This window comes from Chelmon rostratus, chromosome 24 (genome assembly GCF_017976325.1).
Source record: "Chelmon rostratus isolate fCheRos1 chromosome 24, fCheRos1.pri, whole genome shotgun sequence".
NCBI lineage: Eukaryota > Metazoa > Chordata > Actinopteri > Chaetodontiformes > Chaetodontidae > Chelmon > Chelmon rostratus.
This window is the reverse complement of record NC_055681.1, coordinates 1,527,459-1,540,658: the sequence shown is the minus strand read 5'-3', so window position 1 is coordinate 1,540,658 and position 13,200 is coordinate 1,527,459. Positions and strand designations below refer to the sequence as shown.

The 13,200-nt window shown below is 39.8% G+C and overlaps 1 protein-coding gene across 1 annotated transcript; it reads right to left on the bottom strand.

Annotated features, from left to right (window-relative positions):
* Positions 1-137: 137 nt before the first annotated feature.
* Positions 138-12,840, bottom strand: LOC121627321 (T-cell surface glycoprotein CD3 zeta chain-like). Its single transcript, XM_041966169.1, has 8 exons — positions 12,677-12,840; positions 4,010-4,107; positions 3,742-3,786; positions 3,405-3,470; positions 2,660-2,695; positions 2,454-2,507; positions 2,211-2,240; positions 138-2,104 (listed from the first exon to the last, which is right to left on the bottom strand). The coding sequence occupies exons 1-8, from the start codon at positions 12,735-12,737 to the stop codon at positions 2,039-2,041; spliced, it is 456 nt and encodes a 151-aa protein (XP_041822103.1). The 5' UTR covers positions 12,738-12,840; the 3' UTR covers positions 138-2,038.
* Positions 12,841-13,200: the final 360 nt, after the last annotated feature.

The following is a 13,200-nucleotide window of genomic DNA, read 5'->3' as shown; positions in this document are numbered from 1 at the left end:
GGACCCCCCAACACGTCCATGAGGCAGATAATTCAGGAATTCACCACAAATTGGAGTTAACCATGGATAAATGAATGGATTAAAGAGGGATCCAAAAATAGTATGAAAAATGCCAGAGTATATTACAATCAATTCATTATCCCATAAATTCCTATTAAAATACCTTAAAAACATCTTATAAATGCAGAGTTTCTGGAAATTTTACAGTTCAAAATGAACAGGTTTAGTTTTGTAGGAATATAGCGGATGTAGCATATTAAAAAACATTAAACATCATGTTTGCAACAAATTCTGAGCTAAATAAAAATGCATTGTTGTGCTTAAGTAAACCTTTGTTCAAGTATCAAACATGTTTATTCTGTTTTTGTCCTCCAGGTGACAAAAGCTGCATTTGTAAAATTTCATGATTTGCTGCTTTAATTTGAATTTAAGACATTTCTATAAAACATTTTAATACAAGTAAGATCAAAATGGCTTTTACAGAGCAAACACGACCTTAATCACAAAAGCAAAATATTCATAAAGAAACCAACGATCAGATTATCGGCATGAATTCTCAGGAAAATATCAGAACAACAAAACAAATGAGTGATTATTTCTACGAAACCACGACCAACCAAATGAAATGAAAACACAAACATGGAAAGGAAAATGAAAAGGCTCAGCAGAGGGACTGTGGTTAAATTATTACAGAGAAGAAGCAAAATCATCAAAACAGCAATTAACAGCAACAAAAAAAGAAACTTAAAGCTGCGATTTATGTTTTTTTTTAAATTCTACAATAAAATCTTAAAGCTTTTTTATTATGTCTTGTGAGGAGGCCCAAAGGGTTCAATATTAAATAATACATAAGATAGTATAAAAAAAAGAATAAATGCAGATAAAATATGTAATTTAACAATGAAGTTATGAAATAATCCAATAAGCCTTTAAAACTTCATTATTGATTTATTGAATATATTTTTATTGCAGCTCTTTCTTACTTCATTAATTTAATTCAGCGCCAGTTCTGTGATTGGCTGTCCACACAAGCAACAGCCAATCACAGAACTGGCTCTGACAGTTTGTTCTGATTTTGCTGGAGTTAAAGAAAAATGAGCTGCAATAAAATGCCTTTATTGTGAAAAGAAGCAGGATGTTAAATATTTAATTTGACTCTTTCTGAACAGTGAACTCTTTGGGGCTCCAGACTGATGCAGCTTTAAGTCTCTGCACATTTAAATAAAACTGCATTTAAGAACAGCGACCAGCTGCTGGACCCGCAGGCTGACTTGTCTTGGCTTCAAGTTTAAAACGTTTTAAGAACTTTTCGAACTTGAAGCCAGCTCGACTTCTGTCGCTTTAGACTGAGCTTTTTGAGTCGGTTGAAAAATCGTGCATCGTTTCTAAGTGTTTGTCAAAATGGCAACACCTGCTGGCAGGCCTGTGGTACTGCAGCCCCCAAAGAGTTAACGCACCAGAAAACATGTTTCAACATGCGGCAGATCAGGTATCCTGACAGTTCTCAGCCTGTCATGGTCTTACATTAGCTGCTGTTTATCATCAGCACCTGTGATCCTGGTCCTGGTCTCACCTGGCACCCGTATAGCCCACCCCTTTAATTTAACTGTGCAGAAGAATGAAACACTTTCACGATGAGTCAGAATAATAACAGGTGAACTAACTGCTGCCATAATTCAAGCTTTGTACAGAAGTTATTTTATAAAATGTGACATTTTTTAAACTGAGTTGATTAACAGGTGTATCTCATCACCTGTGCAATAAATTACAATCCATTCATTATCCCCTTAAAATACCACCAAAGTACCTGAATAAAATCATTAGAAATGGTACGATGGGCGACTAAATCGACTAAATGAAACAAACTAATTCTTAAAAATTACCTAAAAGAATTAAAAATACTCATTTCTGGTCATGTTTGATGAATCTGCTGAATAAAGGATGGATGAATCATTTGTCTAAAACAGATGTTGGTGTTTTTTCGTCGAGGCTGACAGGAAGTGGGAAAATATTTGGCGGTCAATCATCTGCACCGGCGTTAGCGAGGAGGAAGCGGCTTCATCTGGAGCGAGTCGTAGGTGTCTTTGGTGGCCGAGCTCAGACCCTGAAGACACGAAACGTAGTTTGTTCCAGTAAATAGACCGCACCAAAAGCAAGCAAGGCTGTTTAACTGATGCATGAAAATATGAAATAATTTTATTTCCACTCACCTGGTAAACCTGCTCGTTCTTCCTCTGACGCTGCAAACGAAAACATAAAAAATGTTCACAACTAAACTCTAAATATCAAATAATTCAAAATACATAAAACACATAGATTCAAAAACTAAAAGAAGAATCCGATTCAGTGAGATTTGACTCTGAAACAAGATTTTAGTGACTTTAATAATTAAATTGGACTTAATTATCGTTGGAAAATATTTCATAAAACTACAACTGCCAATGCAGACTCACCTCTCGTTTAACAGGAAGCTCCTTATATTCTCCATCAGTACGTTTGTTCAAGTCCTGAATGTTTACAAGAATCACAGAATGTATTATTTCTAAATCAGGTCGTCATCTGTGAAATCTGTTTATCTGTAATAAATATTAATATATGTGCCTTATGTGTCGATAAAATACTAACGGAAGTTTCTGAAGTAAAAATAAGTGTTTGTTACCGTGTATGTGTCATTGTCATCCAGCATTCTGCGGTTCTATAAAACAGAACAGAACACGTTAGAATAAGTCAGAAGCTCAGTTTTAATACAGTCAAGGTTCTTGTTCGGTTTATCTCAGTTCTTATCAGATTTTTTAGGGTTCCTTTAAAGTTTTTGGGTTCTTTAGAATTCAAAGGGGTTAGAATAGAACAGTTTTTCAGGTTCTTCACTTCAGGTCATCACAGTTCTAGTAAGATTGTTCCTTTAATGTCTTGACTTCGGGAAAGGTTCTCTGGACATTAAGGAGGCTCTCTCAAGGTTCCTCAAGGGGGTGTTCGGAGGTCGCCATGGTTCTTTAGGATTTAGGATTTCTTGCTCTTTTTCGGTTCTGCAGGGTTTGTTGGGGTTCTTTCATAATTCTCAAGCTATTTAAATGTTCTTCTAAAGTACTTTTTGGATTGTGTGCTGTTCTGTCAAGATTCTTGTTGTTCGTTCTTTCATAATTTCATGGTTCTTCAAGGTTTTTTCAAGTGTTTTCAGGGTTTCTGAATGAACCCTGATGAACCATAAAAACACAAAGAACCTTGAGAGAACTTCAAAAAGACTCTGAAGTGACAAAGTAACAGAGAGTGCTGCGAGATCGTGAGCCATGACAGCAGTAATAAAAGCAGCACTGCAACATAGTGCGCTGTCCTCTGGAACGTTCCATGGAGAACAACGGGAGAACACAGCAAAAAAAAAGCAACAGAAGCAGAGTAAGACTCACTCTTCCTCTCTCAGGATCTCCTCTCATCAGCGGGGCGTAACCTCCGGTGTCCTGACCTTTCAGATCCTGAACACAACAAACATCAACACAAACCAGAGGCCGTCGACAGCCTGTCAATCATCCGCATCATCGCTTCTGACGAGCTTCAGAAAAGATGAAACGTGACACTGACGTTTCTGCCCGTGTGATCAAATATACCTCTGCAGCTACGTTCAAACTTCAAGCAAATCCTTCCATTTCGATCAGCTGTGACCGAATATTCATTGCACCACTGACAAAGCTAACGTTAGCATGCTAATCTGAGCAGCTCAGAGTTGGAGTGTGTTTGTTGACTCACGCTGTAGATGTTCTCGTCGTTGGCCTTCGCTTTGTTTTTGAAGAACTGAAAAGATTTTGATAAAGTAAATCAGGAGAAATGAGCAGAAAGACGCTGAAGGCTGCAAATCAGACGAGTCCACAAAGTGACGGTGAACATGACAACGTTTAAAGATCATTTAAATCTGACTCTGAACTCTCGTTTTCTAGAAATTAAATCATATTTTCAGGTGTTTTTTCATGCACTCAGCAGTAAATCCTGTTCAGATCAAACGTTCGGGCTGACTGACCCTCTCCTTGATGAACATGCCGGTGATGATGAGTCCGTACAGGCCGAGGAAGCCGTCCAGGACGTAGCACAGCCGAGGGTCGTAGTGATCCAGCGCCTCTGCGGAGGTCAAAGGTCACAGGTCACACATTTCTGACAGCATCATGACAGAAGAGTTTCTGAGCAGTTTGGACGTCGACAGAGTGTTTCAAGCATCGCTAAACTTGATTAATTGACAATTTTTTTTATTTAAATCAGTGCAAACTCAACATCTCAACAAGTTCTTATTTTAAAATGTTGTATTTCACTCGATTTTATGCATCTTATGTCATCTATTTTTTGCCTGTATTTCATTATGTTATTTTACGTTCATTTTTAAATCTGTTTTTATGTCCTTTCTGTCTTTGTATGTGATTTCTGTTCAAACATAACAAACACTTCACAGAGGTCAAAGGTCACCACTGAGACTGTGTCTCATTAACAAACAAAGCATCATGACCTGTAAATAACAAGCAGCTGTTCAGTGATTGGCTCACTACAACAACACACAAGGAGTAACCAATCATAGCTCGCTTTGCTCACGAGGACCAGGACTGTCCTCATGATGATTGACAGCGAGGTGGACCAATCAGTTCAGTGCAAGCCAGTGGGCGGGGCAGCGTTCTGCTGGGACTGAGGGGGTTAACACAGTTACTTTCCTCGTGTGTGTGTGTGTGTGTGTGTGTGTGTGTGTGTGTGTTTGTGTGTGTGTGTGTGTGTGTGTGTGTGTGTGTGTTTGTGAATGTGTGTGTGTGTGTGTGTGTGTGTGTGATGAAGCCCGGCGGTTTCCTCCATCACACTGACAGGTGTGTGTGGTTTAGTGTGGGTGTGTAAATCCTTCTGACTGTGTGTGTGTGTGTGTGTGTGTGTGTGTGCGTGTGTGTGTGTGTAAAAGCGAAAGAGCAGCATCACTTACATAAATAATAAAATGAAATAATTAAAAATGTAGATTTTTTTCTGTAATCCTGTCAAGAAATGTGTGTTTTAAATAAAGGTTTATTGAAGACGACAGAATGAGACTTATAAACAGTTGAATTGTGTTTAAAAGTGACCTAATCCTAACCTAAACCTGACCTAAACCTGACCTAAACCTGACCTAATCCTAACCTAAACCTGACCTAAACCTGACCTAAACTCCACCGCCGTTTTCTTTTTATATCAAACATTTTAGGATGCAACAACAACAAAGCCAACAAATGACCTGAGAGAAAATCTAGAAAACAGCTGAAGCTGAAGTTTTATGTTGGAAGCTCGTCAGTTTTAAACAGAAACTGTGACAGTTTTTAGTTTCTCTCAATTTCTCTTAGTTTTACTTAAAAAAAAATCTTCATTATACCACAGTATCAGCCTCCCTGTTGCTACATCGCCATGGCGACACCGATGAGAAGCAGATCATCACAGTCGATGATTCACGTTCACATCAGTATCTTCAGTTTGTGTTGAGGGTGGAGGCTCAGTGGAAGTCTGATATAAATAAAGTTAGATAACACAAAGATAGATCGAATATAAGCAGAACAGGAAGTCAGCTTCACAGCAGCCGCGTGTGTGTGTGTGTGTGTGTGTGTGTGGTCAGGGTGGGCTGTGATCTGATGAACACAGCAGGAAGAGTTTCATGAACACATCATTAGCTCAGTGTAACACACACGAACCAATGCATACAAAAGCTGCTTTAAAAAAGTTTTAGCAATAAAATAAACTCCAAACTGAACTGGTGTCAGTTTCAGGGGGTTAAAATTAATTAGCATGTTAACTGTAATGTGAATCAGTCTGATTACTTTATTATGCACTGCAGGTCAACCTTATATGGAATTATTTTAAATGTGATGTAAATGTAATTACAGATGGCAGGTTGATGTAGAATTAATGTGCATTAGAGCAGAAATCGTTCCGAACATTTGCACGTCAGCGGCCGTCACGGTCGTACTTGTAGCAGGATGACAAGAATGAGTAGAACGAGCAGGAGAGATAACAGTAGAAGAATAAAAGCTTCTTAATTACAGCTAATTAGTAATTGAGTTAATGTCGGTGATAAGAAACTCACTCGACACAAAATGCTCAAAGTGCAGAAACAACAGTGACATTTTCTAAATAAAATTCTTACAGAGGTGAAAAGTAACTTACAGTTACCCAAATGCTGTATTCCCACTTTATATTTGTTGAGCTTTGGTCATATTTTAAGGTAAAAATTACATTTCAAGCAGTCAGATAAATGTCAGAAAGGTAAATTACAGTCAGAGATTAAAAAGGTCGTCCGAGTCGCATAAAGAGGAGTCGTATTAACGGTCGTGGTCGTTTTTAACTTCTTTCATAAAAGAAAAGCAGCTTTGGTGCTTTAGATAAAAATATAAATCAGAAAAACAGTTTAAACGACGCAAAACGCTCAAATTAAAAGAGAAGTTGCATCAGAGTTTTTCTACAGTGGAGAAAACGTTCTTCGTTACTTTGACTGAAAATAAAATCAGTGATTAGATCTCTCAGATTATTGTAGTAGAAGTATAAATAATTTAAGATCAGCTCCACCCTGATCAGTAGTTCTAAAACAATAACATCACAGATTATCAGAATTAAAAATGCATACTTTTACCTTTGATACTTTGAGTACATTTTGCTGATAATACTTTTAATCAAGTTGGATTGTTTAAGACATGTAACAGAGTACTTTTACTGCAGAGTATTACTGCTTTTGAATCCGAGTACTTCCACAGAAACTGTCCTTGCAGCAGTAACAGCAGCAGCAGTATTACAGTAGCAGCAGTAGTATTACAGTAGCAGCAGTAGTATTACAGTAGCAGCAGTAGTATTACAACAGGTTGAATGCAAGTGATGAAACGTTTATTTGTACGAAAGTTTGTACTAAAAGTTCATGAATTCTTGATTTCTAAGCTGAAACAATGACGGGCAGCACGCTATAAACTACACATATTAAATACTGTGAATGATGAACCATTTAAGTTTTTTTTTAAGCAAAAAGCACGTCAGAAGTCCCGACCGGGCAGATCAGCAGTGGAAATGATTGTTTGTCGCAGCTCACAGACACATGAATGCTGCAGAAATTCAACCTGAATTTACAAACAACATGTTTACCTTCATAAAAATCAGATTAACTGCATTTTCACTGGATGTTCCTAATAATCTGGCAGCTGGCCGTGTCCTTGAGTTTCAGAGCTCTGTCTGTGTTTATGTACCGCAGCGCCGCTCCTCAGAGGAAAATACATAAAGTACAAACTGACAAGAAGAGGATACGTTTCCATCGAAACTGCGTCTAAATCATAGTTTGATTAACTGGAAGCTAAACCGACTCAAACGAACCAGAGCTTTCAGCTGTAAACACACCGTCCCTCACTCTCATTCACTGACACATCAGTGGAAAGCTCGATCACATGTTTTCAGAATCAGCATAATGCTGAGTGACTCAACAGCAACACATATCTAATGACAGCCAGCTCGTTTCCATTCACAAAACTCCTGCAGAGTTTTCCATCACAACATCAAGATGCCGGGGTGTCCTCGAACGCACCAGCAGCCTCTGCTCTCAGCTGCGTTTCCACAACATCGTAAAGTCACTCTGACAGAAAACTAAATAAAATCATCAAATAAAATCGTAACTGAGAAAAAATAGCTCATTCCAGCCTCTAAAAAACAAGATTTTCACCTTTTCTTTGTCTTGTACGATTGCAAACCCCAACATTAACAGTTTCAGATGGATTCAGTTGGTTAAAATGTTCATTTATTAGCCAGCGCTCACACAGCGAGTCATTCACAAACATGTCTGTCCCAGGTTTTTGACCCCAGCACCTTTTTCCTGTGAGAAAGCCTGCAGACACAACTCAGGGCTGAAAGAGTTGGACCTCACCTCTGGTAAAAAAGCAGAAAATTTAACTTTCAGAAACGAAGTTTTTATTTAAGTCCTAAATTTTTCCTGGATATTCCACTACATCACCAGTGACGACAGAGCTCTTTAAGGGGAAATCAGACTTTATATACTGAGTTTAAACACACCTGCTGGTGTTAAAATGACATTAGTGTCAACATTTACTGTAACCGCCAACCAGCAAACAGCCAGATGGAAAGAGGAGGGAGTGTGTGAGGCGGCGAGGCGACACATTTACATTCGGTCTGTTTCATTCAGAAATATCCTCTTCAGATAAATGCGTTCTGGTTTCCCACCACCGCGCCATCGTGGAAACAGAAATGAACTTTTCTGTGAGTGAAAACACTTCATTAGAGCGTTTACCTGACGTTTGTTGCACTTATTGTAAAATGTGAGACTTCAAACAGCCCGAGAGCAGCGACAGTTTCCTGAATGAAACTACAAAACATCATAAAAGTCGACTTTAATAATAATTCAGCCTGTCGCACAACTTTAAAGCAGTTTTCAAGAGCGCAGGAGGCGCAGGTCGCGATGTGTCAGGGTTCCATTTTTGAACACTTTCCAATGCGTTTCAACCTCTCGCAGGGAAAGCGGCGCCACCTCATCACTGTCGGTCAAAGATGGCCGTCCACCGCTCTAACGGGCCAGCTTTATTACGCAGATAAATCTGCGTACGTGTTGCTGTTTGTTGTGTTTCTGTTTGCATATACACACAGTTTGTAATAAGAGGAAAATATCTGATTATGCTAAGCTAACCAATGTTATTTGCCCATTTTGTCCAACGTTACGAGCGTAATGTGTCATAATTGGAGGTATGTTGTGTTGCTGTAATTTAAAATCTCCTAGATTTATTCATTATTAAGCCGCTTTTATCAAGTTTCAGGTTAGATATGTTTCACTCTTCACTGGTCAGATGTTAGCATGCTAACGTTAGCTTTGTCAGTTGGGCCTGTTAGCAACACGACGGCTACACCTGTCAACATTCGGTAACAGCCAGGTTTAATTGAGCTAAAGTTAGGTTAGCACGAGGCTACGTCTGACAGCTGCTCAGTGTCTGCTGAGGTTTAGCGCTCAGGCTGTCTGATGCTAACGACGAGGCCTGATTTAAACGTATGTTTGATATGATCTGAAACGATGTGCAGACAGAAAAGCGTCGGTTTGTCTGAGTTCCTGAACACCTGAAGCAGAATCCAGGACACCTCGCCGCTCTCTCTTCACGATCACCTGTTCCTGTTGCCACGGAGCTTCGCTCGCTGCACCACCTCTGTCCCCCCTCCCTCCATCTTTTACACCTTCATCAAAGATGGCTGCAGGGCTGCCCTCTGCTTCAGAGCACATTTCTCTAAAAACGTGCTGAGCTTTTGCAGAAAATGTGCGTGTTTTGGACGTTTAATGGAGGAAATCTTTCTAATTTCTGCGTTCGGGCTCTTCTCCTTGTGTTTGTGCAGCTGGTGAAGCTGGGGGGCGTCTCGGTGACGAGGACTGAAACCGTCGTCTCAAACGAGCCTTCGTCTTCGGTCGCCGCAGCAGCTTTTGTCACTTCATCACCACATCGAGCTGAAGCTCACTTTGGGGAAGACGAGCTTTGAGAGTCACAGCTTAAAAACCACAGAGTTGTTTCCTGAACTCGGGGGGGGGGGGGGGGGGTTCACTCACTGTGGTCGATTAATGTTTTTAACTAAAGAACAGAGCTGCAGCACGAGCAGATATTACACTTCATACACACACGATCGCGCTCATCTTCTGATTAGACGTCAACTTATTAACAACTCGGCACTTATTCAAAATGCAAATTCAAAGTATAAAAGTGTGAAATCAATTACACAACTGAGCTTCGGCTGTTCCTGAATCTGTGACAACAAGCGGCGAAATGTTTTTTCTTTTAACCTGAATCTCTTTCATTTTCCTTCATCGGTGCAAAGCTGCATTAAAATGTCGTAAATAAAGACAGGAAAAGATCATTTCACGTTTCCACCTTAAACAAAGCTTTCATTCTGCCGTCAGGAGGCTGAGAGCTGCCTTTAAAACTGCTGTTTCTCAGTTTTCAGGTGTTTTAAGAAGAACTTTTCTCCATCAGGTCATCAGTCGTGGGTTGTATTAATGTTGTTTTTTTTATCCTTTAACGCCATAAACCACACAAAGCGCATAAAAATCCTTTAAATACAAGAGCTCACACGTTTAAATCCCGCAAAAATGTCTGAGACGAAGTTCCTGTTTGAATTTGTGGGATTTTTAATGAAGACACGTTGTGGTTTATATTGATATTGACGTTATTTTACTGTGTTTGACATGCTCATTAAGGAAACACAGCCTGCTTTAGAGGCTTTTTAAGATCAGAGTCAATTCAGGGAATTTGATGTAGTTTAATCTTGTTTTTTCATCATCAGGTCGAATATAGCTGTAAAACTTGGAGGTGTGAGCCGCCACAATACTGTTTGAGTCTGCTGCTTTTTTAATGAACAGTAAGTTTCTGTTAGCTCTTTAATGTGAAGTGAAGTAAACAGCTGACACTTGTTTTGTGTGTAATTTGAACAAAAGAAGGAAAATGTGACGTCTCGCACTGTGAGGACTTCATGTTTCCCTGCGTGTCATTCAGTTCTGAGTTTTTTGGGACGAGGATGAAATCTAAGAGAGGAGAAAACATCTCAGCATCTCTGCAAAGCTCTGAAGGTAAAAGAGTCTTCAGCGTTTTCAGCTGCGACTCTTCAGTTCAGTTCCTGAACGCAGCGCTGGAACACTTTCTAAAATGGAGGCGATCTGTTGCAGAGTTCTCCGTGTTCTGTCGCTCCATCAGCGTTCCTCTGTTTCACTGCCATTTAATAATACAACACGCTTGACGCAGATTTAATGTTTGCAGTTTCAAAAGCTGTGTTTGCATTTACATTTCCCTGCAGAAAGCAAACTCAACTGGGCTTCACTGGTCTAAATTGTTGTTTAATTATTCAAACTTGTCAATTTGATGGTCTAAACTGTTGTATAAACTCTGTAAACTTTCTGTGGCTCAAACTGGTCAGCTCATGGTTCAAACCGGTATTTAGTTGCTGAAACTTGTATTTTGATGGTTCAAAGCTGCATCAGAACGTACGTGCTGCGTGTCGTTCTGGTCGTTTAGCTTCATGCTGGTAAAAACCACGGTTAGAAACCAAAAACAGATCATTTAACTGACTTTCGTCGACCATCGAGCTGCACCAGTTGGTTGGAGTTGTTGTACGACGGCTCAGCAGCTGGTTGAAGTGGTGAAACCACCTGTTCTGTTCATAAATATATGCTTGGTTTTCGACCCATTTAAGATATTCAGTGTTTGAAGCGTCCCATCACCATCGTCTCGAGTCTTGTGTCACCTTCGCCAGCGTTTTTGCTAATTTCGGCCTTTTCACAAGCTTCTGATGGACTCAAAGGTCTGGTGCTGCGTGCGACATGCTAATAACGTTTGACAAAATGGGCAACTAACATCAGTTAGCTTAGCATAATTCGATATTTTATAAACTATGAATGCCAGTAACTCTGAAACGCACAGATTTCTCCATGTATGTGAACAGAAATAAAACAAATCCCAACATTTACAAAGATTCATCTTTGGAGCCCCAAACTGTACATTTGGGAAGTTATGCTAGCTAGTGATGCTACAGTGACTTCCTCTTTAAATAGCTGATTGCGTTTGTTTGTTTGCTTGTATTTAAAATGATTTATGAACTTATTTCTGTATTAATTGTACAACTTGACAGCATTTTGTTGACAGTTTACAGTTGTAACTGTGTGGAGTTGTTCTGTCAGAAGCATTTTCTGTTTCATCCAACGGAAAACATGTTTGTGTCTGCAGGGCTAGCTAAAGTTAGCAACTGGCTTTCAAGTTCAACTTATAGTTTCTATCATAATCCACCTTTAAAAAACTACAACTGAAATGAAATATTGCAGTGAAAGAAGATAAAAAACGTAACATGCAAAACGTTAAATGTTCTTATTTCTCTCTAAAGTTAAATATTAACTTTGACTTCTTCGTCAACAAAAACCTTTTTCTTTCCTCTTTGTGTTGCTCCTCATGCTACCTCAGGCTTACCATTTGTTAGCCTGTGTGCTATTCTGCCATGTTAACAATAATAACAATAATACACTGCCTGTTCATCAAGCAGCTGCTACAGTTAGCTTAACGAGCTAATCTGCCGACATCTATGAAATGCACCGTCGATGGGATGGATGAAAGAAGTTGTTTGTGTGTTTTTTTCTTTGTTGACAAAAATGAACAGATTTGATCCCGTTGAGACGAACACAAACATAACCCGGCCGTCCAACATGGCCGCCAGAGGAAGCCTCCGTTCGCCCGCTAGCCACGTTTGTCTTTGGTCATTTTCTGCTGCTGGAACCTTTCGGATGTCCTCAGAGGAAGTTATTGATTTTCACATGGATGCTGGTGGGTCAGCATTCGTCTGATTCCATAAAGATGCTCTTACATCGCGTGTTTGGTGGTTTTTCAACGTTTCCAGATCAGCCGAAGGGTTGGCGGAAGTTTTTTGTGCATTAAGAAAACTCTTGAAAGCTCTGAAGCTCAGGAAGCATTTTCAAACAAACAGATATTTTTCAAAAATGCATCTTCACCGAATTTATGCTTTCTCTCTTTCTGCCTGCAAATCAACATTTTTTCAACAAATTATGGTAATTCTTCTCATAACGATCATCAATCAATGAACCACTAAGTTTGCCGTAAAGCTGCTTTCCTGTTGAGTCGGTGCATGTTTGAAGCCTTCACTCCTCAGATTGAAGTGCGTCTCGGATCAGGCTTACCTGCCCGGGGAAACAGAGAGGCCAGAACCAGAAGGCCAGGAATCCTCGTCTGGAGCTCCATCCCAAACCGCTTTCCCCAAAAGACGTTTTTCTGCAAACGGGTTTCAGCCACCAGCGACGAGCTGACACGACTGAACCAAACTTCAGCCTTTGTCGACTTCAAGTGGAACAGGAAGTGGTGAGGAGCTGCTGTGCCAGGTGACACACATTATCTACGTACACCAATCTGTCTCCCACACATGAACACACTCTTTCAGCACACACATGGAAAAAGAAGGTTTCTCGTGTCTGTTTATCTTTTTTGGGGCGTTTTTGATGTTTCATCAGAGAGTAAATCTTAAAAATCTTAACGTGTGCCTGACTTTGGAGGGAGGACGGTTCACTTGGTTCGTATTTTATATTTTAGGCTTCTTTTTGTTATCGAGGGAGATGTTTTCATTTCCAAAAGCAGCTTTTTGATACTGAAGCATGCAAAGACAGAAGGTTTCACACGGTGTTTCTGGTTGACGTCTGCTGCGTCCTGT

Excerpts from the sequence above, each read along its gene's own strand:
- LOC121627321 (XM_041966169.1), bottom strand. The coding sequence starts at position 12,737 with ATGGAGCTCCAGACGAGGATTCCTGGCCTTCTGGTTCTGGCCTCTCTG. Across the intron at positions 2,508-2,659 it reads ATGACAATGACACATACACG|GACTTGAACAAACGTACTGA; the intron begins GTAACAAACACT and ends GTAAACATTCAG. Across the intron at positions 2,241-2,453 it reads AGCTTCCTGTTAAACGAGAG|CGTCAGAGGAAGAACGAGCA; the intron begins GTGAGTCTGCAT and ends TTTCGTTTGCAG.